Source organism: Anabas testudineus, chromosome 8 (assembly GCF_900324465.2).
Source record: "Anabas testudineus chromosome 8, fAnaTes1.2, whole genome shotgun sequence".
NCBI classification, from domain to species: domain Eukaryota; kingdom Metazoa; phylum Chordata; class Actinopteri; order Anabantiformes; family Anabantidae; genus Anabas; species Anabas testudineus.
The window spans coordinates 18760228-18788007 of NC_046617.1; the positions used below are offsets into that span (position 1 = coordinate 18760228).

General features: G+C 45.4%; 1 protein-coding gene across 3 annotated transcripts in view; it reads left to right on the forward strand.

Moving 5' to 3' along the window:
* Positions 1-364: 364 nt before the first annotated feature.
* The window catches only part of tnrc18 (trinucleotide repeat containing 18), a 45166-nt gene continuing 17750 nt past the window's right edge, over positions 365-27780 (forward strand). For 2 of the 3 annotated variants that reach the window (XM_026345538.1, XM_026345547.1), the window contains exons 1-14: positions 365-543; positions 2197-2537; positions 14809-14943; positions 17056-17160; positions 17444-19285; positions 22545-22632; positions 22766-22995; positions 23954-24100; positions 24826-25010; positions 25224-25638; positions 26039-27040; positions 27133-27278; positions 27375-27508; positions 27625-27738. In XM_026345538.1, the coding sequence (XP_026201323.1) occupies positions 2330-2537; positions 14809-14943; positions 17056-17160; positions 17444-19285; positions 22545-22632; positions 22766-22995; positions 23954-24100; positions 24826-25010; positions 25224-25638; positions 26039-27040; positions 27133-27278; positions 27375-27508; positions 27625-27738 (4751 nt within the window). In that variant the 5' untranslated portion in view covers positions 365-543; positions 2197-2329. Of the gene's footprint in view, positions 544-740; positions 1023-2196; positions 2538-14808; positions 14944-17055; positions 17161-17443; positions 19286-22544; positions 22633-22765; positions 22996-23953; positions 24101-24825; positions 25011-25223; positions 25639-26038; positions 27041-27132; positions 27279-27374; positions 27509-27624; positions 27739-27780 lie in introns of those variants that run through there. The other variant, XM_026345528.1, reaches the window with a different exon arrangement.

Sequence of the window (27780 nt, forward strand, 5' to 3'; positions counted from 1 at the left end):
AGGTACAACGCTGCAACATTTTCCACCTCTGAGCGACTATTTCTTTATGTAATTAGCGTGGAAATGGGTGGTGGTGTCTGAGAGGGTGGGGGTGAAACGGCCCTCCACCCCCACTTTAAAAAAAAACACACTGCTTGTTTTGATCCCCCGTGTTGACGGGAGAGAGGACCTTGAAACGGCCCAACCTTGCTCCATAATTGGTTTTATAGCGTTGGCGCGCGGCCAGTGTGTTTTTTTAATAATGGGGAGGGTGGGGGGGGGAGTTAATTGGCATTTGCTACAGCCAATCACAGGTAAGCAATGTGAAACGTCAGCGCCGAGCTGGGATTGGTTGGTAGCGATGCGAGAGGGGCGGGCTCTGTAAAACAATGCTGCGTTTCATTGCTGAGGAGTTCACGGACGCGTCGGGGGCTTTTTCTCCCCCTGAGTTTCCCCCCACTTTACCTTCGGACTAGCCTGAAATGGACTACTCCAGTTCTCCCAGCAACCTGGGCGGATTTTAAGACCCCGTTTAGCTCCTTTCTTCAGGTTTCCCCCATTCAAGTAAGAGCCCGACATGTTTTTTCGCCCTTTTTGTTGTTTGGTTTTTGTTTTTCCACATAAAGTGTCAGAAGGTTTTAAAAACGGGCTCCGGGTTGTAAATGTGAAGCAAAAGGGCGCGGAGGTCAGTGCAAACGACGTGTTGGACTGATACAAAAATCGGGAAGCTGCTGTCGGTGTGAAAAAAAAACCACATTTCGAGACGTTTCCTGCGAGAAAGTTTTGTTGTGTCGTTAATGGAACCGTGAAAAGTTTGAAACGTGGCTGAAATGCGGAGCTCCTCCACCGAGCAGCCGCCTGCGACACAAAGTAGCTCAGCGGCGGCGTCTTTTGGAGCCGTGGAGGCGACATTCGTGTGAAATGTGTTTTTGTAAGGACCAAAAAAAGGTTTATTGTGGTTTGTGAACGAGCCTTTCTTCAGATCCCGCCCGCCTGGATATCACGAGTCACTGCTGTGATGTGTTTGCCTGCAGCCTCTGAAGGTTAACTCGACTTTCGCCTTGTTTTAACTCCAAATATTTTTACGCGCACTGTTTACTTTGTGTTTATTTCACGATAGTGCGTAAAAAATGTGCCAGATCCAAAAAGAAGAAAGCAAAGCGTTTGTCTTCGCGTTGCCTGCGGATAAAAGTCGCAGTTGTTTGTTTTCGTCCTCTTTACAGTAACTTTTATTCTAATTTTGCGTTTTTTAATATCACACATGCAGAAGTGTCTGGAGGTTGTTCTTTATCAGCTGTTTCCCAAAATCATTAAAACCGACGTTTAGACAGATTCGAGACGCGCAGCTCGGATGGACCCAGATTAAACGCGGGTTTCTTATGTAAAACTGTGTTTTATCTTAATGCTGCTTCTAACTTTGCTTTAGATTTGAAGCCGTCGATGACCTGACTGTGAATAAAAAATGTTAGTTTTAAAACTCAACTCAGGTGTTGACGGGTTTTGATTTCTTCTCCCTTCCAGGGCAGCACCCATGTCCAATTGCGAAGTGGCCCGGACTAAATTCGCGTCTGTGGGCAACAAAACACCGCCAACCCCGCTGATTAACGATGCAGGCTTTTGCAACCTTATTTATTTTTAACCCGTTTGAAATTTATATTTGATGCGCCTCCAGTATTTATGGTGGATTGGTTTACAGGGCGAGTCGGCCCGGAGTCCAGCCTGCGATGCTGGTTCACGGTTTAGGAAAACAACTGATCGGTAAAGGTGGAGGAGCTCGTTAGATTTCGACGGTTCGCGTTTGCATCGCGGGCTCGTTGGGTGTTTTCACGGCCGGAGCGGAGCAGCTGGCCGCCCCTCTCCTGGCCGTGTTTGCCTGGGAAGCGGAGCCGCGGAGCGGCTGCCTGCTCGGTGTGCAGCGGGGGTGGAGTGCTACTAGACCGCTCAAACGGTCTAGTTATTAGATCACAATATTGTGGATACAAGTCAAAGCTGCATTAAGATCTGCTGTCAGGATAAACCAGGAGCTGCCCAGTATGGTCGATCAGCTAATATTCATCGTTTAGTTTTCAAGTGGTTTTCCAAACTGCGTCATTGCACATATGGGCCGCCTGTTCGCTGGAAAGACGAGAAATCATAAAACTACCAGTTCCCAACAGTTCGCTCAATCTGCCCCGAGGTTGTGAATCAAGCATTTTTCTCTCTTGTCGTATTTTGTAGGTGAGAATGGCTGAAAAGGAGTCGGAATCGCCTGGAAAACTAAAGACACTATTATAGCCAGAATTGGCTTTTTCGGAATAGGGGGCCTATCCGAACGGACAATTTCTTTTTACAACTTTCCCCGCTGTGGATAATGGATGGCAGAGATTTTGGACCTCCCCGATCCGTCCACGTACCACCTCCGTTGTTGGCGGGGCTCGCAATGGAGTCTCACCGACTCGGAGCAGCAGCTGCAGCCGGGAGGATCCCTCCCTCGCCCGGTCACTTGGGCGCGAGTCATCCGCCACCTCTCCATTCTGGAAAATTCTTGCCATCGGCCATTAACCTACATCCACACCACAGTAAGTATATGACTGCTAGATTGCTTCACTGTGCATGCCCTCAAATGTTCAAATATTAACTTAAAATAAATAACGCTGCGCAAAAATGCGCACAGTTTCTGGAAACGTGCGGTCATCACTTGTATGTCGCTACGGTGTCCTGTGGGAAAGAAACCCAGATGTAGATTTCATGAGGAGGAGTGGCTGTTATAAAGCAGTGACAAGTTTCAGATGTGAAAGTATGGCACCATGTTAGGGATTCTCAGCTTTTGCAGCGGGCAACGCATTAGCGGAAAATTACTTCCACACACACACGGCGTCAGGTTTTAGGGCTCCGAGTGTTGAGGGCTGTGGTGCGGGTGTTGTTGCAGCAGTGTGCGGGTCAGGGTGCAATGGTCTTGGATTGCATGTGGATCATTTACACCGCGACTGCTGTGGGAACAGATGTAGTTTGTGTTTTTATGTGTGGGAGTGGAGAAGTTGTGACCTCAAAAGGATGACAGACCAGTTCTTACCATGTTGGGTGTGTGTGTGTTTGGGGAGGGGGTTTCTGTGAGTGAAGAATGTCTGTGGTTCAGTCGCCACTATTCAGAGTAGAAGCCACTCTCCTGGAACATTTGGCAAAAGGGCTGATGCTGCTTTTCTCTGCATTTATACAAATGTCGTTGGGCATCTCTGCTGTTGCTTCAAGTGCGCTGGGGAATCTGTGCTCAGTGAAATGAGTCTGTTGGGTCTAAACTGAATGGTTCAGATATGTTTTGGTCATTAAAGACAAACTAATCAGGCTCCATCTGACCTGTGTGTGTGTGTGTGTGTGTGTGTGTGTTCCTGTAGTACAGTAGATCACCTACAGCGTGTGTGTTATTCCCCGCTGAGCTGCTGATTTTACTCTTACAGCTTGCACAGTGATGTCTGCTCCTGCTATTAGTTATGGAAGCCTTGAAATAACATTGTGCACAAAAAAGATAACAGTGCATGTTTTCATACAGCTTTGTGGTTAAAGGGAAAGTCAGAGCACAGGCTCCTATGTTCCAACCTTATGTTTAGTGTGTTGGAAACATAGGTCTGCTGTGTCTTTTGGAAAACGGAAAGTCTGACAAACGCCCTCATCAAATTACTTACATCCCCTGAAATCATGTAGCTGCAGATGGAGATACAATTACAGTTCCTCTGGTTCCTTTTCAGAGGTAAACCCTGTAGATAATAATACTCCAGTTTAACCGTGTTCCCCCGTCCTTATCGTCGAGCGTGGGTTCAATGCAGCCCTTGTAATTTGGAGCGAGAGGTACTAGAGGTCTAGCAAAGTGAGGCAGTGCTCGTGGGGCAGGGCTCTGATGAAGCGTTAATGTGACACCGGCAGAGCCCACACACTCAACTCACACAACAGGCACATGAAAAGCTGTCAGAGATGAAACCAGCTCACAGCAGGGAGTGTTAGGATGACTGATGGGTGTATCTTGGCAAAGAGAGGGTGCAGTTTATTGCAGCTAGAGCTTGTGCCTGGAGATTAAACTGGAAATATTTGCAGGTGAAATGATCAAACATGTGGATTTACTGTAAACCCTGCAGAAACGCAGCTTTGTGGGGGTAAGTGTGTCTTTGCAGCAGTGGGGATGATGTTCCTCCTGTTCCCATGCTGGGGCTCCGCAGCGAGCCGTGCTGTTTGTGTGCAGATGTGCTTGTGAGGAACAATTTGATGTGTTGCCAGCTGAAAGGGGAGGGTAGGTTTGCGAAGTGGAATTGACCCGACTACTGCTCCAGCCCAGATTGGCAGTTTAAACACTCCTTTGAAAGCGGGAAACATTTGATTCTGCCCACGCACTGACCTTCTCACTCTCTGATTCTCTCATCTCCTCTGTGCACATTCGCCGCCTCCACCCACTGAAACACTGTACCACTGTACGATACAGGTCATTTAGCTTTATGGCACTCCTCAATATCAAATCCCCGCACATTACATTAACCAAACCCAATTGAGATCTCAGTCCCATGCTTGTAATAACACCATGCCGCCCTGTTACAATATAATTACCCAGTAATTGCAAATGTTCATAATGTTCCCATTTAATTGCAATAAACAGCAGGAGTCCAGCTCTAAAGGTGCAAGTGTGCAACCAGAGGAGCCAAGGTCGCCCTGCTACTGTTTCTGTTTGCAAGCATGTCCTGGAATTCAAGACTTTTTTTGTTTGGACTTTGTTTTGGCTGAGCTCTTGATAGCAGGGTGGACTGTTTGTCGTGGCCAACACACCCTTATTTCCCATGACTCTGTGTTATTTTGTTTTCTTTCTTTTTTTTAGTTTCCACCTGATTTAATGGAGTCTCTCCCTCAATGTTTGCAGCTTAACATTTGTTTTAAATGAATTGTGAAGCTGCAAATAGTTTGTTGACATTTCTGCTCTTTATAAAGACATCGTTCTCCAGCAGCAGGTCCTGCTTTCTAGGCTGCAGTGCCTGTTCCTCTGTTTTCACACAGGTTATATCTAAACAGTCACTGTTTATAGATCTAAAATGGCTGTAAATGGTCCTCTGTATACTGGAGGTCTGCTGGAGGCTCGATCACCAGATTGAGGCCATCTGTCCTCTTCCTCCTCTTCCCTCCCTCGCACCCGAGAGCAGCAGAGGAAGGACCTGCTGAAATGTGACTGCATGAGCAGCTGAGGTTGGAGGTGCCGTAGCATCCCTTGTAAAGGTTGCAGATTATTTTGTTGTGATTAGTGTGTATCGGCATTAAGGATGAGCAAGTAACCTTCACGAGTGACGTTCTTTTGACTGCATTTCTGACAGAGTACATCACTTTTACATTTTTTTGTTCGTCTACTTAAATAAAATTATGTTGCTGCAGCTGCAGGAAAAGTAAAGCACATCATGTCCTGTGCACAAACACACCAGATACCTGTTGTTGTAGATAATTACTCTAATTGTGTCGAACGACATTACATATATAGGAAGACATTTTGGAACAAATGCATGTTCACTGAGACGTTCAGGGCGGCGTCCTGTGTCTCAGACTTCAGGGATAACACGCCTTAACCAGAAACTTCCCTCCTAATTTGCCTCTCGCACATACACGCACATTTTTGGTGTACGCTCGGGAGTAGCAGGAGATGGAAGCGAGAGACACAGAGCCAAATGTAGGTGTTGTGGTGAGCGCAGAGAAGTGAGGCGAGTGAAACCGCACAAGGCAAATGGAAAAGGAGAAGTAAATGGAGGAAAGTAGTGTTTTGCTGTCGAAGGATAAGAGCTTTGGGTTGGTGTGCGATTAGATGAGAGGATTGAGATTGTGTATGGGAACAGGAGCATGTGATTGTGCTTAGTGCAGTTAGGGCTGGGGTTTCCCCTGAGAGTCTCTGCAGTGAGAAATGAAGAGATTTGTGCTGACCACAACACATTCATACACGGTTGGATAAATGTGGTCGCCCCTCAAATGCTTTTTCTTTCAGTCTCACATACACACAAGTGTAAGTATAATTCATGCTGCCTGCAGGTCAGACCAGGGTTGTCTTTCCTGATGCCTATTAGTCTTCTATGCTATTTAGTTAGTGTGTCTGTTTACATTAAAATTAATGTGGTGAGTGTTTATATGTATTCAAGACGCACTCCCCTGTGAGAAGATATAGCTCGGACACGTCCCCTCTCAGATTAATTGGATCCTTCAGGAGAGAAAACAGGCTTCTAAAGCTAAGGCACAAGACGCTGCTGCCCTGCGACAATAAACCTGTCAGAGGCAGAAAAATGACACACAGTCCTACGCACACACAGCTGTCAAACATGAGAGTGATAGACTGGTGTGTGTGTGTGTGTGTGTGTGTGTGTGAGAGGGAACGAGCGTGTCGCGGCATGTCGAAATACCCAAAGCATTAGGTAAGTCGCTCGCTCTGCCAGAACCCTCCCTTTAAATCAAACAACACGCAAAGGTCACACACACTGCGTTATGTCTGTGTCTGTCTGTGTGGCTGCACGTCCCGTTACATAAGCTTTGTAATTTTCCTGCCAAGGCACTTTACCTTCATAAAGCGCTGTCACATGAAAGAGACACACAGAAGAGGTTTGACACGTGTGAAAAGTCAAATTATACAGTGTCAGCGTGGTTAGCTGCTGATCGGTAAACGGGTTCCTCCACCATCTGAATGTCTCGGGTTGATTTAGCTGCCTGACCTGTTGCACTAACGTTAACTAGAAGAATCTGACACTGAGAAATGTTTGCTGTTATCTGATGTTACCAGAAACCAGTTGAAGGAGTTGGCATATATAGTTTACAGTATATTATCCTTTTTGTCTTAAAACGTTACACAACTGTTTTCACAGTCTGCCCAACTTTTGTAGGTTAAAGTAAAATCATCACTGGAGCAGCAAAAGTAACAGTAGTCATGTTATAATGTGAACGACGGAGAGGAGAGAGGTCAGCTACGCCGACGATAACGGAGCGAAACTAGGTGAAATAGTGAAGCAGCGGGTTGTTTATGCAGCATCTGGAGCCGTTGAAGGAACAGGGTGGTGCTCAGTCCCTGTGTGCCTCAGCCACAGCTTGGCCTGCTGGCACAGGGAAAACAGGAGGTAAAACAAACAGTTTCTGCCAATATAAAAGAATTAAATATGAATTTTTAGTTTTTAGAATCTAAATGTTCTGAAACCGTTTCAGTAGAACCACAGAAGATGGATATGAACCTGAAACTATGCATAATGTGGTTTCTTTATTGAAATAATTATCTACAATCAACTGACCAAACTAGGGAAAGGATAACGCTGAGTTCTGTGGAAATACGTAGATCGAACGTTACTGTGTGTTGTTATCAAAAGGAAAAATTAAATAATTACAGGTTAATGTCGGCCCATCCTCTAAATCTTCCTCTAGATGATGGCTGAAGTTTTACCTCTCTATTAATGTAGCTACCCATCTCAAAATAAAATCCATTGGACTCGATCGACTCCAAATGTCCAAATGTGAGAGAATCCAGCGTCTGCTCAGTGGGAGACAAATAAACAACCATTTCCACAGGAACGACACCCGTAATCGCGGTAACTGTGCAGCTGTAGCCTCAAAGTAATTAGAGGATTAAAAATGCTTGACAGAAAATATCCCTAATGAAAACGAAACGGTTCTGGTTTAACCTTTATTTTCACACTTTTCTTTCTGATAAAACTTTCACAACGTTTTCGTGTTTGGTTTTTTTTTAGTTTTTCAGACAGATCTGATCATTTCCTGTCAGTCAGCTCCTCTGTGGTTTTGTGCTTATACCACCTTTTTAGTTTATGATACATGTTAAACAAGAAGTCGGTCACCCCTGTGTAGGTGTCATGTTTCCGCATGTTCTTCAGTGTATGCATCTGTTTGGCCATGCAACTGTGCACATGTCTGTCTAACAGCCTGCACGGCATTACATGTGTTGCAAGAGCGTTTGAACCATTTGGTGATGCACAGGAGTGTGTTCACAGGAGATCTGCATGCAGCAGCATGACCGAGCACATGCATTAGGTGTGTTTCCGTCTGTCGCAGCGGTTTATGCAAAGTTTGAAAAAGATGCAAGAAATAAAGTAGAAACATGGTGTTTGAGGTGAATTTATTGAACGTTTGAATGCACTTTTACAGGGACACTTGAACCCAACAGTTCAATAAGTTAATATTAAAAGCAGCACATGCTTTTCGTACTATGATGTCTGCTGTGAAAAAGCCTTCTGCAGCTGCTAGAACTCCACGTTCAAGCGTATTTCTGTTTGGTTGGTCTGAATCATGTCGTTCCTTTTTGTAACATCTGTTTGACAATTGATGGGTCTCCTTCCTAGTTCATAATGTTGCTTTGTTCAGTGTAATTACATTTGCTCGGAGCTTAAAGTGCAGCCTGCAGATCTTTTGTCTGTGTTTTTTTAACCATATTTCAGTTTATTTTTTAGCTTTGAGTCTTGTTCCAGTTAATTATTTCTCGCGTTGCTGTGAATTAAACCAGTGTAGTAACAAGTACGAGAGCCAGGAGAAGTGTTGGACAAGAGTTGCCATAAAAAGTTGAAAGAGCAACATCACAGCAGCAGATTCTGATCCAAAAATGAAACTTCAGCCCAATGCAGGAGCGACTCTATGTTTAATTTACACCACGCTGAACCATTGTCGCTCTCAGAATTTGCAGGATGATGTTTGAATATTCCTTCTAACAAAACACATCAATTTAAATTGTTAATATTTCGTTTTCTACATACAAGGGGAAATCGCCACAAGGAGATCTACATCTCTCCACAGTATTCAATTTTGTCAAATTTCCAAATACTCTTATTATTGTAGTCTCAAGATATGCGCTGGTTTTTCCATGAAGACGTCTTCAAGAATTACCAGTCTCTGCTTTCTTCCCTGAATTACTCCCACACTCTTTGTTTTTCTTACTATTTATAATATTTTTATCAAATATTCCACTTTTATTCCAGAAAGTACACAGATAACGTGCTGTCATCACAGCTTATTATATTCTAGCTGTTGTTGGGGAACTTTACACAGTTTCTGTGTAATTTCTTTATTGATTACCTGTATTAAAAGGCAGCTTCACGCTTTTTAAAGTGTAGTCAGGTGCACACTGTCGTTTTTATTTGCTGTTATTATTCCTCTTGTTCATACTGGACTTTAAAAGATGTTTTCCTCGCCTCAGTACAGTCGGTGTAATGTCCGATTGAACCCGTGTAAATACAGCAGGTAACTGTCTGGAGAATTCACAGCAAGCGAGTGCAGCTGATGCTTCATCTAAGTGCTGTAAAAAAACAATGTAGATTTTGTCAGTGTAGTTTTTGTGCCTCGTCTGCCTCTTGCATGCTCTCCCAGATGCCACCACTCACAGCGGCCACTCGCTCGCTGTGATGTCTCTGGACAGTTACCTGCTCTATTCACACGTGTGCTCAAACGAACGTCACGTGGACTTTACTGGAGAGCTCACTGGGTAAAATTAACCTCCTCTCCAGCTGCTTCAGGCACTAATTAACTTTAGGGTTCCGGTGCTTGTCTGAAATCAGCTTTTTGGTTGATGTTTTACACAAAACGATGTCTGTGGCTTTTGTCCTCCATCTATAAACTGTACTGAGGATGAAGGAAAGAGGAAGACAAACCTGTTCCTATAGGCACCTGACTTTTTAAGGCACTTGAACAGTTGTGAACTCATCCTGACTGTGAAACAAACAGAGGACACGTCATGACTTTGCTTTGACGCTGTCACATCTTTAAATCGAGTTGAGAAACATCTTGTGTTCAGCTCTAGTTCACAAACACACAAACAAAATAGTTTCCTCTAAATGACTCAAAACAGGAAAACCGGGCTCGTATGTTTTGAAATCATTAACACACTTCAAACCACATGCCCCGCAGCCTGAATGAACTCTCTCATACACAGACACAGACACTGTTTGTGTCACCAGACGTGGATTCAAATACTGCGCATCCCTCACTTTGTGTTTATGTGAGGGCGTCTTTGTCCGTCTTCACTGTCAGGATTAATGGTTGCTGGTTAGCTGCGGCAGAGACGGATAGCATGGCGGAGTTTTACTGTTTGAGTGTTTTTCTTGCAGGGAATAAAAACCAGAGATCAATAGAGGACCCCCCCCCCCCCCCCCCCAGCTAACCCTGCTCCGAGTACCACTGATGGAAAACAGATGGGTTCACAGTGTGTGTGTGTTTGTGTGTGTGAGTGCGCGCGGCAAACATTTTTAACACAGGTTTTTCTATTGTGTTTTGTGCTTTCGTGCACATTCCACTTTAGTTTTTTGGATTTCGTTTCCTCTTACTATAGCTCAATTTGCGATCCAGACTCTTGTTCTTCAGTTTGATTTCACTGATTTTTTTTCTCTGTGCGTGTGGGTGTGTGTTGGATTTGCAGCAGCGTCTCTATCAGAATTGATCTCCAGTGGGCCTTCTCCTCTCTGATATCCAGTTTCTTATGAGGAAATGAAGTCTCGCAACGTGTTGGGAGTCAGAGAACATGTTTCTTGGCAACTTGCTCATCCCAATATGGCAAACTAACGGTCTTGTGAAGTGGGAGCCAAATAATGTGCGTTTGTGTGCGTTGGGAAAGCGGGATGGAGTTGTTGAGGGACGGAGAGAGAGAGGAAGGAAGGAAGAAAGGGTGGAGAGAGAGAGAGAGTGAGAGGGAGGTAATGAAAGAGTAATTTCAAAACATTTAAAGAAACGTTTCCCTCTCAGCTACCAGTTGGATGTTGTTTCTGGAACGAGAAGTGCAAATGTTTTCCCTCGTTCTACCCCTCCCTGTTTTTCCTCCCTAACACAGTTCAGGGAGGGGGAATGGGAATTTGGGATTGTTTTTCCCTCATCACTCTGTGTGTGTGTGTGTGTGTGTGTGTGTGTGTGTGTGTGTGTGTGTGTGTGTGTGTGTGTGTGTGTGTGTGTGTGTGTGTGTGCATATGTGTGTGTGTTGACTCTCCATGCACAGATGAAGGGCGCTGCAGGCGGCTGTGATGCTGAGATTGATCCCTACTCTGGTGAGGCATCTGTGCCTCTTGACGTTTGTGTTAGAGAACCTAGTGTTTGGCCTGAAGGAATGGAAAGTGCTGACATCCTAGCAGGACCTCAACCACCTAGACAGGTGGTGCTTGTGTGTGTGTGTGTGTGTGCGTTTCATTCCTCGCTCCCACCAGGTAACAATTAGAAAATAAATTATAGGTGAGGATAATTTGTTAGAACAACATTGCTGGCACGTAGCCTTACACACAGTGGAGTGAAGGACGGACAGGTGGCAGTAAAAATGTGCTTTTCTGTTTGTTTTGTTTTTTTTTTTTGTGGTGACTCATGTTATAATTTACATTATCAAATTACACAGAAAGGTCATGAATCACTGGAAGGTGAGTCATGCTTTATCTCACACAGTGCAAATCCCTTTTTGCAGTTTCACATAAGAATACTCCAATAAATATCAGAAGATGTTTGACACACAACACAGTGTAAGGCCGGGGATGTACTTGTACATTTACACAAAAACAATACAGTAAGGAAGCTCGATGACGCACTGGAGCCACTGAACGGCAGTGAACCCTGAACTCCTGAAAAACCCCATTCAGAATCTCATTGAGATTTTTACATCTTTAATAACCTCCAGCCTTAAACAAAGCTATTAAAAAATCTATTATTGTTGTTTTTATTATGTTTAGGAGTTTTTATTAATCAATCATTCAAATTTGAGCATGTGCAGCTTGTAATTCATGGCTGTTTAATAACCAGCGATGCTGACGTCACCGAGGTCGCTCTCATAAGATCCTATCATGTTATTTTAAGTCAGTGCTACTGCAAAGCAAACACTTCCTTTTGGCAGCACTTCAAAGTTAAAGCATTGTGCGGGTGAAACTTGGATTGGTTTTTATTGTCCCAGGACACGGTTACTGACACTTTTTGATAGTAACTTAGTTTCAGCATGTCATCAGGTCACAGTGCATCAAAGTATGGTGGAAAACAACTCAACTATTGGCCGGCGTGTCTTTTAAAACAGCTCCAGTTTGTTTGGCAGCACTGTCAACAGATACAGCAGCTGCTCGTCTGTTGACTTTCTGACAAAGCAGCTGCTTAAGGAGTGTTTACTGTATTATTAAACTGCTTTTACTGTTACACAAGAAACCACAGGTGTCACCAGATCAACCCGGACCAAAACCGTGAGGATTATAGAAGAAAAAGAATATTGTCGACTGTGAGCGATTTAAACAGGATGGGGAAATGGATAATAATCACGTGTGTGTATTAATGAGCCTCTGCTTTAATGAATAATACAAAAAGGCACAGATAGTCGTCACCGTGCTGCACATGAGCGCTGCACGCAGTCCGAGGAGTTAACGTACTGAGACTAACTGAAGGTTAATCACAGGCTGTGTGTGTATTTGCGGATGGGTGAATTTTCATACGATTGACTTTGTGTCCGTGTTTTTGCACCTGATACGTGTATTTGTCCTCACGTGTGTCTTCTGCAGTGTCTCTGGCTCAAAGGGCATTCACTGCGAAACCACACAAGTGATGCAGTGTCGCCACTCAAGCTATGAAAACACAAACATGAAGGGAAAATACACTCAGTCGTCAGATTATTAGGAATGGTCGCTCCATCTAATGCAGTTCAGAGAGGTGTTGATTCAAACGTGTGGTCACTTTGGAAGATTTGTACTTTTATTATGCTGCATGTTCACTTCTCTGCAATACAGTTCAACTGCAGCACAAACTGCATCCTCCAAAATGACCATATGGCTGAATCAACACCTCCGAAACAGGACAAAAAAACGAATATCACCACCTTCACAATGGAGGATTTATTGCAGGACGAGTTCGTTTTAGCTTAGTGTTGCTAATAAACGGCCAACGGAGTGTGTCTAATAGGGGCTGGGTGTGGAAGCATCCACCTACACATTATTTTCCAGAGAAGAGAATAAAGGAACCGAGCTTTTCTCGGGTATATGTGTGTGTACGTGCCTTCTGTTTGTGATTAATGGAAAAAGCTGCATTTGGTATTGATTTACAATGCTGTGTGTGTGTGTGTGTGTGTGTGTGTGTGTGTGTGTGTGTGTGTGTGTGTGTGTGTGTGTGTGTGTGTGTGTGTGTGTGTGTGTGTGTGTGTGTGTGTGTGTGTGTGTGTGTGTGTGTGTGTGTGTGTGTGTGTGTGTGTGTGTGTGTGTGTGTGTGTGTGTGTGCGCAGAGGCAATGACGGACTGCAGTTATAATGTACTGATTTAGATGCAGGAGAAACTCGGCAAGCACAGCATGTCTCTCGAATTCCCACAGGACTAATACAGAAACGCACAAACACACACACTCAGTCCCTTCCCCCTCACCCGTATACAGACGGCACCCTTTCCCCTACACACATGGTTAGTTTTATCAGGGTAATGACTGTGCAGTGTTTTCAGTAGTGGGCTGGGTGTGTGTGTGTCTGCAGCAGGGGGGTGTAAACCTCAGCGAAACATTTTTCAGCTCTTAGTCGGCTGTGATTGGAAGACGCGGTAATGGTTCAATGTTTACAAGTGGCCTGATTACCCACGTGCAACAGGAGGAAGCATGATTTAAAAGAACAACTAAACCACAAAAAGGATAATTGTGTTTTACTAAGAATCATTGTGTTGATTCTAAAGTGGAGGATCTGGTTTTAAAGATGAAAACAGATGTGTACATGCAGAATGGGTTATTTGTTGGATTTGAAGAGACACATTTGTGGTTGATACAAATCAATACTATGGTGGAAATCTGCACTAAACCTTAAGACATAGACAGATTTGATCATTAATGGACTAAAGTACTCACCCTGACCCACGGGTGACCTCCGTGCTCTGTACATTATATATTAGCATTTTTTTTTCAACAGTCTGTGCAGTAAAAAACAAATATTGGAACTAAACGTTGAACACACTTGAAACTAAATATTTATTTTACAACTTTAATTACTTTTTTTAGATTATATAAAATAAATATAAAACACTTAATAAATCACAACATATTGTTTATTATTCATCTCTCCGTATAAATAAAAGTTTAAATCAACATCACCTTTAACACTTATATTTTTTTATTTAAAATTCTGCAGGAGGAAAATATGTATAATTAACATTTATACACTGATCGACACAGATCTGAATTTTAATATTTTACAGTAAATAAAAATACTACAATATCATAACATTTCTTGTGGACATCAGATACATTTTTTTTGTCTTATCAATTTAATCTAAATTTCTTGGCATGCGGCGATGTCAACCTGGGCCCTGTTATTTTTACAAAAATTTAGAACATGTCATTTACCACATAGAATAGAGAATAATCTGCCGAGTGTTATAGGTCACAAACGGGTGAGTATCAGTAGCTAAATCAGACGTTGTGTGTTGGGACAGTCTAGCTGTTCACCCACTCTACTTTAAATAAAGTTACTGTTAAAGATAAGAGATGATCTGTGTCTACCAAGAGATCGAAACTGGCAGTTTGATCCAGAAGCACCCCGAAGATTTCACCACACGGTTCCTGTTGTGTGATGACTGTGGTTTTTAGTCGGCGGCTGCATAAACTGTCCTTTTCTTCGCAGCACAGTCTGTCTGTGGTCTGTCCTGTTGTAGCAGAGTGCATGGCGGCTCAGAAATAATGTGATTACAACAGACCGCCTCACCATAGAAACACCAGCTCGTATCGATTACACACACACACACACACACACACACACACACACACACACACACACACACACACACACGGGACAGTGACGGTGTGTTCAGTATAAATCGATGGCCTTTGCCGATTATTAGTTTGGTCCTTGTGGTTTTGAGGATGACTGACAGTCTTCATTATTTCTCCCAGGCGATGCCTTCCCGGCAGGCTCCAGTCCCTTCCTGTCAGGTTTCCCCGGCCCTTTGACCTCTGACCCTGCATACAGATCGTCCAATCCCAGCAGTCTGCAGATGGCTCAGCTCTGGGCATCACACGCTCATGAAGGTAAATCACCAACACATCAACAAATATTCATGTTTCTGTTTTTCCTACTTAAGATTATATAAGATCGTCGTTATTGATCCCACAATGGGAAATAAAAGCAGCAGCATGAATGAAGCAGACAGACACACATACACATACAATAAACATGTATATATGTATATAACATTAAAGATTCTGCACTTTTCAGGGTTAGAATTTAGAATTTAAGTTAATTTGTGTTTAAATCGTTCATATGAGGCATTTATGAACAGTACAGAGTGTCTGTACACTGTTGTGAGACGTTCAGTTAAAGTACATGGTGTTGGTGTTCTGTGCTGTCCAGAAATGTCTCAACAACACAGTGTAAGTCATCTGTGTTGTGAGACATTCAGGGACAACCCTCCAAAAAATAAAAAACAATACAAAAATTCCAGTCTGAACCAAACTGTGGATTTGGTGGATGCTTACAGCCTATAAACCTTGCATGGGCACACATAAATCTGCATCCGTGCTGATACTTCTCTCCTTCTTTTCTGTCCCTGTCTCATAATTTAACTGCTTAAAACCACATCACATATTCATGACACAGTCTGGTCTTGTCAAATACTCAGGAGGCTCGTTCTTCTTCTGCTCCTCTTTGCTTACACCGGTGGGATCCTGTTCCATTTCTGTCTCTCTGCTCGCAGCTCTGCTCCTGACTCTGTCCTAAATGTGTCTCCCATCCTCTGTCCTCGACCGGTCTCTTACTTTCACCTGCCACGCGTTACTGTTGTAATTTATCTTTGTCTCCCGTGTTCTTTTTTGAGCTTCCTGTCCAGTCTGTACTTTGTCTGTGTCCGTCTCCCTCCACTTCCTCTGACCCACTTTTCTACAGCATCTGTCTCCTGACCTAAAGTAAGAACATTTTTTTAGACACACACAGGTGTATACATATCAGTGTGTGTTTTCATGCTCTCCTTGGTTTTCTCTGTTCCCTCGCTGTGTCCTTGTGTCTCTTTATCAAATCTGGTTGGAATAGGTCAGATAGGAGGAAACATATCCTGGAAGAGAAGGACAAATATATTGAATGGCTGCAAAAGAAAAAATGGTATGATAATAAATAGTAGGAAAATACGTGTGTGGTTATGACATTTTAAAGTCTACTTTTAAATCCAGTGGTCAGCTCCCACTAAGATATATCCTATTTCACTTAATATCCAGCCAAAGAAGGAAGGATAAGCAGTGTCTAAAGCTAAAGAAGTTAAAACCCACTGCTGGCTGAAGCAGCTGTAGACTCGACTTGCTCTGATATGAATAGAATCCTTCACGGCCTAAGAGAGATTCTTAATACCTGGTGACTGGCTTTAGCAGCAGCTGAAGTTACTAAAAGCTGGAGACACTTCCAGGCAGCCGACTGTGGATGTGCCCGGGATGCACTGTAGCTGAGCAGGAAACCCGTATCAAAGCTGTTAGAGATCAAGGTTGGCTGTTAGCTGTGGTTAAAGGAAGCTTTGCACAAACCTATCCTGTCTGCCTTTACTCTCGTCACATCATTCCTCATATATTTCCGTCGCCTTGTGCCTTCCTCTAACCGCTGACACCCCCCATCACCCGCCTCCTCTGCCTTCTCCATTTCTGCTTCTCAAAACCGAGCGGAGACAGATTTATGCTGCAGCTCCGCTTCCCAGCGCTTCTTGTTAGAGCGCCAGCGGCGTCTTTGATGCTTCTTGGAATGACCGGAGCGTGGGAATAGGGAATGTCTCGCCCTCTCTGGGTGGCAGAGTCTTTTTGTCTTATTGCCTGACACCAGCCAGCATTTGAGTTGCAGGCAGTTTGATCATAGAGTGTTACACCAGACACTTTGTCTATATTAAGATCTGGTCTCTTGGCTGTTGGGCAGATTAGAAAACAGTCACTGCAGGTGATGGAGGGTCAACTATAAGTCTTTAACTCAAAAATTAAATTGGTGTAAAAAGTTTAACACAATTGAGTGGTTAAATAATTTTATGAAAATGATATGAAATGTGGCCTCTTCTTCTTCTTTTGTCCTACAGTGGTCATTAGTGCTGATGGCAATGATTATTCATGCAAGCAAGCATGCAACTTATAATAATTAACTGTTTAATGACAAGCTCTGTGTTTCTATGTCTCCAGGTTACCCTTCTCTACCAAGCAGCCTGTACTCCAGCCCCTACATGTCCCTGGGGCACCTGGATCCTCCCTCGCTCTCCCAGCACCCCCTCTACGACTCCCATAAAGGTCAGTCGCTGAATGTTAGCGTATAGATCATTTCATATTCTGTGATACACCGGTGGCAGTAGGTTCGCTTTTGAGTGCAGACCTGCAGGTGTTAGTGGAACTGGGCCAAACCTGCAGCCAGAAATAGGAAACATCTCTCAGTCAGGTGGACCCAGCGGTCCCTGATTCATGTGTCATTTCTTGCTGTAGCTCTCTGTAGATCTGTTACCGCTGTAGGTTTCCTTGGCAAGTTTTAATATTTACTATATTCATCTCTGAGTAAATCTGTTGGTGTGTTTTTTAGAGGGTTTTTACCTGCCAGCCTCCTTGAGCCAGTCGCCTCTCCACCCTCCATCTGCTCCTCAACCCGCCCCGTCCAGCTCCACACCCCCGCAGAGGACATCCAGGGATGGGGGTAGGGAGCGGTCTTACCGTGGGGAGAGGGAGAGGGAGCGGTTGAGAGAGGAGCAGCGGCCGCACAGCGTGGTCGACCTGACGCAAGACGGGAGGAGCGAGGAGGACCGCAGGGGGAGGAGCGGCGACAGGGAGCGGGAGAAGGAAAGGGACCGGGACGTGGAGAGAGACAGAGACAGCTGGTCTTTCCATTCTCACCCCCACCAGCAAAAATCACACTCTCAGCCCTCCTCAGTAGAGCCCAGATCCCGGCGGTCTCCTCCACAGCTCTCCTTCCCTCCAGGTGGGGGGTTGAGCAGGTTTCATGGACTAGAAACAGACAGAGGGGGTCGGGACGAAGAGGGCGGCTCTCGATCGCACCAGAACCACAACTCTAACTCAAATAACTCAAACTCCGACAGACAGAGGAGGAATGACTCTGTGGCCACATCATCAGGGACCCTCCATATCTCCTATGTCCACCCCCCTGTGCTCCAGCCCTCGATCGCTGGTCTGGCCCACCCGTCCACACCCAGAGAGCCTGTCAGAGAGCAGCGGGTCAGTGCGCCCACATACGTGCCTTCTGTGGAGGTTTACGACGAACGGGCCGGGCCCATCCAGATCGCCTCGCAGGCCCGCGACAACAAACACAGAGAGAGAGAACGAGAGCGTGAAAGAGACAGAGAGCGTGAACGGGAGAGAGAGAGAGACAGAGAGAGAGACAGAGAGAGAGACAGAGAGAGAGACAGAGAGAGAGACAGAGAGAGAGACAGGGAGAGGGAGAGGGAGAGCTACAGGTTTCCCGAGAGGAGCCTGGTGGATCATCCTCGACTCTCTCAGTCTGGCGAATCAAACAATCAAAGAGAGGAAGGTTCTGTCATTTGTTCCAATGGTTCCATTGGTAAACGAAGCCAGGACACGTCGTACTCCTCCAGTCAATCAAGGTTCAGCCCAGAAACCAGGGACGTCTCTAAACACTCAGTCCGACTGGGAATAGAGCGGACCGCGGCGGAGCCTAAGTGGAATAGCATCAGCCCGTTGGCTAACTATGCCACGAGTCACATGGCTGCTTTGGCAGCGCAACACGGACACACACTCTCCTCCCCCCACAGTCAGCAGAAACACACACAAATGTCCCACTCCCCCCACTCGACTCACCGGCACAACAACAACCCTCACCATTCCCCCCAGACACACCCCTCTCCACACGGACATGGCCGCGCAGGTGAAGAGGGGAGTCAGAGACGCTACCTGGACCCATCGGCGCTCTACCGATCTGGGGGGTCCAGCAGCGGAGAGCGAGGCGGGGGAGCAGGCTCAGACCCCACAGAGGTTTCAGCCATGCAGAGTCTAATTAAATACAGTGGAAACTTTGCTGCTGATGGGTCCTCCAGGCTCTCTGCAGACAGCCAGGGGCCCTTTGGGGGTCTCGGTACCATTGGGATGGAAGCTGACAGAGAGAGGGAGAGGGAGAAGGAGAGAGAGCGGGGAAGAGAAAGAGACAGGGAAAGGGAAAGGGTAGGTGGTGGATCAGGTGGTTCGGGGGCGTTGAGGATTCCTCCCCAGCTGAAGAGGGAGCAGGAACGGCCGGATAGCGCCCGCTCATTTGGCCGGGAGGGAGAGGGAGAGGTGCGCCACCCACCAGTGGGCATCGCTGTTGCTGTGGCTCGGCAGAGAGACAGCGGGAGCACCGGTAAACAAACCAGTGGATCTTCAGACACACAGAGACCCCTGCTGCAGACTGCAATCAAAGGTAATGACGTAGTTTATTTTATCCTTAAACAGTGTTTAATGCATCATATTGACTTATACATATCTTCCTGTTGCACCTATTTCTAACCACGCTAATAAAATGTAGTTCTTCCTGCATTTCAAAAATAGAGGCTCAGAGGAAAAGTTTCAGTGAACGTACAGTAGGAGTTAATTCAGCTGATCAAACATGTAATTTTGTATTTTATGTGTTTTATTAGTACCTGGCAGGTTAAATCAAGTATACTTAATGCACTTTCTCCAGTTTCTAGCTTCTCCTCTGCAGCGTACTGCAGGGAGTGTTAGATCCCCTCAGTTAAATGAACCAGGAGCAAACGATTTCTCATTTTGGCCATGAATAATGGAGAATTCATCTTCTTTCAGATGAAAGTCCTACTTCCTGAGCCCCTGATTGACTTTAAGGTGTTCATGCATGTGATGTGATTGAAATGGTTAAAACAACTTCTTACTAATTATGTCATGGGACATATTTGGTTGAAAGGCTCCTTTTGGCGAGTCTGTCGGCACTCGGTGCTGCATAGCAATTCCTGCCACTCTATTCTTGGACGTCAAGGTCATTCAGCTACAGTTCCCCCCCCCCCCCCCCCCCCTTCTCTCTCTCTCTCTCACTGTCTTTCTCTTTCTCTCTCAGCTCCATGCTCTTTTCATTTCATTAAAGTCCTCTCTCCCTCCTCACCCTTCCTTCCTCTCCGAGAAGGTCTTTGTGGAGGCACATCCCACCTCGGGCACCCTTCTCTTTCTCCACTCTTTTCTTCAGCTCCACCTCCCCCGGCCCCACCTCCACCCTCTCTGCATTAAACATGTCATTACGGGGTGCAGCTAAAAGCTACAAACAAGCCTTGAATTACAATAAGACCATGGGTGCGTTGCTAAGCGATGGATCAGTCTTGAGACTGACGGACCGCATGTGCACAAATGTGTTTGTGTAGATGTGTATTTGCATGTGCATGCACGTGCATTTCTGTTGGGGGGGCGTTTATTCATTTCCTTGCTTGGGCAGAGTGATTGGTTTAATAGCATCACTCCCTTGCGTTGAGACGAGCTCTAAATAAATAGCAGAGGATTTCCACTATAAGGATGAATAAAAGAATAGATGGGAAGAGGCAGGAAGGAGAAGAAGAAGCTAATGAGAAGAGATGGACTTAGATCGATAGGTTGACAGACGGGAAGAGAGAGAGGTATGTCAGGAAGTAAAGAGTGTGAGGTTGGGGGATGACCAGTGACAGGAGTGGGGAGAAAGAGGGGGCGTGCAGCGCTAATCGCTGGCTTTCTGATGCAGAGAGGATAGCATCTGGGACAGGCTCCCTGTAACCTTGGTAACAGTCTTGAAACCTTTCCTGCAGAGCATGTCAGGGATTGTTAAAGTCTCTTGTCCCTTTACGGGCACACACACAGTCTTGTAGAGCAGAACTGAAGGGTTCAGCACACTCGTATAAAACCTCTCTGCTGCTCGGGGGACCTTCAGTCAGCGTCGATGAGTTGGAAGAGGGTTAACGGAAAAGAGTGCGAGGAGGAGATCCTCATGTTTATTCTGAGTTGTTTGGTTGAGTGGGTTTCTTTTTTCCATCTTTGTCTTTTGCTGCTAGCCTTCATAGTAAGCAGGATGGGTTTAAGAGTGTGTGTGTGCTGTAGTAGTGGTTTGTCCTGTGGCAGTAGACTAATATCTGGTAAGAGCTGACACTCGGAGTGAGGGCTGTCACCCCATTTATTTGTGTGTGTTGAGCATGTGTGTGCACACACTCTGTGTGCAGGCTGTGGTCCAGTATATTTTCAGCTTCTCCTCTCGTCACCTGTTTTTCTTCTTCTCACCACATCCAGTATCTCCTTCCTTCATACATACCTTCCCTCTTTTTCTTTATTTCTGTTATTATTTCACATTGTAGATTAAGACGTGTGCAGTAAATTTTGGATCCTTACGCTTTGATAAACTGTTGGCACACTCTCTAAAACAGCCTCATGTGGTAGTCACCTGGACTGCTGATCTGACATTCTCACATCTGCTGAGCACTTGTTGGTCGGTTTTCCTCGACTCTGCAACTCCAATCTCTCTCTGGGCATCCGTCACTCCCTCGTAGAACAGACTGGAATAAAGTAAAAACACAAACGATGGTCCAACTAACCGCCTGTTGACCTTTCCTGTTTTACACAAAAGGTATTTTCACACCTACCTTGTTTAGTCTGGTCTCGTATGTGGTTTCGTAACGAACCTGGGGGCGGCTTGTTGGTGGCGACAACCTCTGTGCTGAAATAGTTACTAAAGCAAATGCCAGCGGTGCAGTTGTTCCATGTTGCTTATAATTCTTATATAAAACAGGATCTTGTTTCAGGGTTTACGATATCTCACATTTTAGACTTGTGGTGATGTGTTTGGTTCGCTTGGATTTTTCTATATATGAGAGGAAACTGAAACAAGGGGTTTGGACTGATAAGAAACAACCAACCCAAGACACTGACTCAAATAAAAGTGCAGACTTTCACTGGTCCTATGTCCATTCCCTGGGTTTCTCTTTTTCTTATCGGCCTTCCTCAGTTGTGGTTTCTTCCTGATTCACACAGTTTCCTGTCAGCAGTTAATGTTGTGTCTGCTGCTTGAACTGCGACAGTGTGGTTTTTAATCAGAGCTGCTGTTAATCAGTGATTTCTGAGTCTTCTAACTAATTAACTTCTCCCCTGCAGCAGCCGTAACTCGTGGTCTCTCTTTTTTTTTTCCTGGGCTGGGCCTCGTGAGAACCAGTTTCCTCCCAGCATGTGATGTTTTTTGTAAAGTAAAGTTTTGCTTTAACACCTTTTCTTCTCACTCCATAGATCACTATGTGTTTGGACAGTAATGATAAACAATGAGATTGTGTCCAAACACACCTTTTCTTTTAGACACAGCTGCCGTTTGCTGCAATATTTATATTATTATATTTTAAATTATGTATCAGTCGTACAATCTTCTCTTTCTTGGACATGCACATTGTATAAGTGTTGCATAATGTGTGCAAAGTACTCACCCCCTGTGTCTTTCCTGCTGCTGCTCTGTCACTGTGTTGATCTCATGAGGGGAAATTAAAGTTTATCTTATCTTAAACTTTTCACAGATACTGTTATCTTATTGCAGAGCTCATATTCTTTTCTTTAATATCTATAGTATGACATGAAGGATAAGGTTTAATGATTCCAGGAGAGTGTGGAGCTACTAACCAAACTGATCTTATCTTTTTCTTTTTCCCCTCCCTCTGTCCCTGAACCTGTCACAGATGAGGAGCGAGGGGAGGACCGTGCTCGCCACCATGAAGACAGACTGCTGGCCGGCCGACTGGAACGTGAGCAGGAGAAAGTGCTCAGGTGTGTGGCTGTGACTGACAGACTCATTTTTCCCCCCTTTGTGCCAAATTCTCCTGATAAACCCAAAGCAAATGGTTTCCAGTGAAATCTGCTTCTAAACGCTCGTTATTAAAAACGTGTCGCCTCCTCCCAGGGAGTCGAAGGAGCTGGCTGAGTTCACTCAGATGCACCCCACCCCTCTGTCTAGCGGTCTAACACCCAGTATGATGACACCCAGCCTCATGACCCCCAACCTTATGGTGACAGGAGGGGCTGCACTAGCAGGGGCAGGACGATGGCCTCCAGACCCCTCAACTCTGACCTCTCACCCTTGGATGCCTCGGCCCGGAGCCCCCCCTGTCTGGCTCTCCAGCTCACCTTACAGTACGTACAGATGATTGAAAACGTTATGTAACTGACACAAACACGTGTTTGGATGTTCTTAAATCTGCACCTGAGGTTCATTGTTGGTGCGATTGTTGTGATTTAATCTGAATTAATTTGTGTTTTGGACTGTTGGTTGGTAAAGTAGCTGTACGACCTAACTAAAAGATCTGGTAAAACTGCAATGGGCTTTTTTAAGTCAACCAAGGAAATACTTTGCAGATGAATTGATCATGATAATTTCTTTTTATTGCTCGACAGCAATAAACTCAGTTTATTGGCCCCGACTTGTCATCACAGCATTTGCACAGCCAGCTGGTGAAATAGCATTAAAACAAATGTAGTTCCCTCATTAATGACAGATGTTCATGTTGGAGATAAATGACTTCACATGTACGGTAATATAATAAATTTACACAACAGCACACTGCCCAAGCGTTTGTAGAAGAGAAGAATCCATCAGAGTTGAACACCAACACATGCATGCTTGCAAAATTCTACTCCTCTGTGCGCTTTTCTGATTGGCGTAGCTGAAAAGGGAGACGTCTTCTCCTCCCCGTCGACCGGTTCATCCACTAACAGCCTCCAGGGGTCAAGTGCCACAGACATTCCCGGTCCTTGCAATACATTCCAGACCTTCTCCTCCTCCTGCGCTCGCTGTCCAGAAATAACACACATCAGGATGCACATGCTCACATTCTTATGCGGACTCGCACATAACTGAACACACAGAAACATCTGAGAACGTGGAGACATGCATGCACACAAACCTCCCAGAGGTCCAGCTCTGTCTAGACTCTGCAGGCTGAAAAAACAAAGTGACACAAACGCTCCTAAATTCACTGTTTGCTCTCACATGTTGTGGATTCAGTGAATGATTGAGGTAAATTGACTTTTGAGTCTATTTTTAATGCCTTTTTTTTTTTTCAATTTTAACCCTTTTTTCCCTCCTGTTCAGGCCTCGGTCCCTCCTCACTCCACCAGACCCTCCCGCCTGGCTACCCACCCTCTCTGCCAGGCTCCATACCCCCTCCGTACCAGTTTGCCAGAGACCCACAGTCTGGACAGCTAATAGTCATCCCCACCGAACATCTGCCACACTATGGTGCGAAAGCCGCTCTGTGTGCATGTACATATGAAATCGGACGAATGTGTGCATGATTTGCCAGCGACTTGTTGCATTTTAGAAAAAACAAATCAGTGCCATGTTCATTTTAAGACAGATGTTGGTATTGGTAATTACTGTAAACAAATAGACTTGCCAACAATATTATCAGTCTCCATGTGGTGCTGTGGACTGTGTGCCAGTGGTTTTTGCCTTCTTCTGCTTTACAGCACAAATGAGAGCACTATGATACAATTCAGACATCTTTATCTTCTTCTAAAAGAGAAAACAAAGAATATAGTAGCAACACAATAAAGCTTTGATTACCAGCCAGGTGTACTTCTGTAGCTGCCAGAAATATTGTGGAGTACCTCAGATAATTGGGCAAAGATGTAAAATACTGTGTAATTAAATAAATATATCTACAAACTAAGGTAATCATGATATCTGAACGATTTAGTCGTGTGTGAAAAGTTGTAGCAGTAAAGTAAATAGTTGTATTAATGAGCTAAAAGTTAGTAATGAATAAGTTCTTGAAGTAGCTAAAGTTTAGATTAGATTACTGTAAGAGTTTACGACAATTCTAATGAGCATTAACAGTTATTAAAACAAACACTATTACATTCACAGTTATATAATTAAAATTTAAAAAATCTATGTAAATTATGTCTTAGTTCAGCTTTCTAACGTTTGTTTTTAAAATGGATAATGCCATGTTCCTGCAGGAGGTGATGTACTGGAGCGTGGAGCGCCGGTGTGGTCTGGCGTGTACGGTACAGGCAGCTCGCTGCAGCACGCAGCCCAGCTCCAGCTCCTCTCTCAGCAGCAAATGCTCCGGCAACAGGAGCTGCTCATGATCCACCAGCACACAGCACAGGTCCTGGAGCTGCAGAGGAACGCTCAGCTAGTCGTAAGTGGATGCAGCGTTGTTGAGAAGCAATGGACACTGAGCAATGCAAGCCTTGCAAACATCCTTTACAATAGTTACATAAATCATTAGAGAATCAATAGCTAGAACCTAGAACCTAGAACAGCAGCATTGCCATTGTACTCTGAGTCAGTAGTAGTTATAATGCTGTAGCAAGAGATACAAACAGAACTTTCTTCTCTGCTTGTGTTTCAGGAGCGTTTAAAGGCCAGCGAGCACCGGCCAGAGCTGGGAGATAAACCAGACAAGCGGAACGCAGACCCCAAACCTCGCCCCTCCTCTATATCATCCCCTTCTCCCTCACCTGTCCTTCATCCCCGAAAACCTCCCCCACAGTCTCGCTCGCCAACCTCCTCTACGTCCTCCCTAACAATGTTACCTCCGCTCCCCTCCCCAGTGACGACTCTCAAGTCAGAGGAAGGGGGGCAGAGAGTGTTATCTCATCCTCCATCGCCCCTGCCTCACCCACCTTCCCCTCGATCGGCGTCTCCGCCGCCGTCCTCGCCACGGCGGCCGAAACAGGAGGCAGCCGAGGAGGGGGAGGTGTTACGGAGAGAGCAGAGAGAGGCACAGAAGCCGACCTCTGCTGCTTTTCAAGGCATCTATTCTGGTGAGTCTAAAAAAATACTGAAATGTGCACAAGTCTGATTTACCTCAGGAGCACCTTCATCACACAGTATGTTTATAAGACGGTGACATTAATCAGCTGTGTTGGACTGAAACTAAACGGAGAAATGTTTTTGTCCACTGCTCATCCAAACACTACTCACTGCATCAGTTTGGGTTAAATAACTTGTTGCCAGCTGAAACACAATCATCCATGCAGTAATTATCCAATGGGAGGCTCTTATCTGTTTGTTTAGTTGGATCCAGGTGGTGACTTGTTTTGGGGATGAGCAGTGTACATTGAACCACCAGTGCCTGTAGTAAAAGGATAAATCAGGCATGTCCATGGTATTTTATGAATGTTATTAGTGACTCTAATCTGTATTTTTGTTTTATTATGACAGACCTCCCTCCCGGTTACCCTTACCAGTCCATTACTGCTCCATTTGGTTCACCTTTTGCCCCGTATCACATCCCAGCGCCCACAGCAGCAAACCAAGACGTGGTCCCACCGCACCGCTCTCACTCTCCACCCTCTGCTTCCCCTTTGCCCCCAGCCCACCTCCATTCAAGGCTGCTGGAAACGGACATCAAGCCGCGGAAACTAGAGCCGTCAAAGACGGGGTCTTTCCTCAAACAAGAACCTGATGTGGAGCAGCCTCCTCTGGACTTGACACCTGAACCTATGGGTCCTCTTCGCCGGAGCTGCAGCCCTGTTCGTGCTAGTCAGGACAGAGAAGCAGACAGGGAAGCCCTAAAGCCCCAGCCTCAACTGATCTCTCTGCATGTCCCCAGTCCTCCACCACAACTAGGTGAAACACTGGAAGAAGTTAGAGAGGAAGACCAAGAAGGAGGTCCAATCAAAATGGAAGTGTCATCTTATTCCTGTCAGGCGGCGTATTCTCAGCCTCCTCCGCTCACAGAAGCTGAGCCTAAAACGGAGGTCACCAAGGATCCTGACCGAACACAGTATCCACCATGCATCACTGCAGATTCAGACAGCCAGGAATCAGATCCGATCTGTGTGTCACTAGAGCAAAACAGCAGCGTTGTGTGTGAACAGAAACAGCCAGCCACTCCAATCAGTTCACACACTCCCAGTCAGAAAGAAAGTGTCACAGAAACTCCAGTTTGCCCCCCTCCCACCTCTATCTCTCCTCTGCCGCTGGTCTTTAGTCCAGAGGATCCCATGGCAGGGATGTTCGCCCTGCTAAGAGCCAGCGAGGTGGCCATCCAGGCCCGCCCCAGCACCCCACCTGCCCCAATACTCACACCAGAAACGGACAACTCCTCTGTGGGTGCAGACTTCAGCGGTGCAGAGTCTCTGGAGATGGTGGCGCTGGAAGGGATGGCACTGCTCAGCCAAATGGCTCAAAGTGAAATGGAGCACATCAGCCAGGAGCAAGGTGGGTCAACAGAAGAAAGTGAGGGAGTCAGGACGTGAAAATAAACTCGACTGCATCTCTGTAATGTTTTAAATCCAATTGTTTCCATGCAGATTTGGCACTAGTTGGTCTGGACTGTCTACTTGAAGCAAGCAGACAGATTTTGTTGGAGGCCATAGAGAAACAGTCCCACATTAATCTGTCCAGGGTGCTGGACCCTAACAAGAAGTACAGCTGGAGGCAGAGGAAGGAGGAGCCGGTAAGATGAAGAATCTGTCAGTATGTGAAATGTTGTGACAGAGTTGTCGCTTTTTAAAAGGTATTTATTTATTTCTTTTTTGTCTCTTCCCTGCAGCTGTATAGTAAAATGTCTGTAGACATGTTGGACGCAGTGGAGGTTGAATACCGTGTCCGCCTGGCTGAGCTGCAGAAGACGTATAAGGAGAAGCAGAGAGAGCTGAGCAAGTTACAGAGACGCACAGACAAGCGGTGAGTCTTTTATCACACTGCTGCAGTTATTACACACCAATACACATCTGCAATAAATTCTCTACCTCAGACAAACACACACACACCTTCAGTAACGCTTTTTACGCTTACATCAGTGAGCGGCAGCAGCAGGAGGACGAGAGGCAGAGTCTGACCAGACGGGGCAGAGGGCGACCCAGGAAGAGAAAACATATGGCCACACCTCCCAAACTGGACAGCAGGCCTGGAAAGTGAGTGCGATTCCAGCTCAGTTCAGCTTGTTTTCATCCATC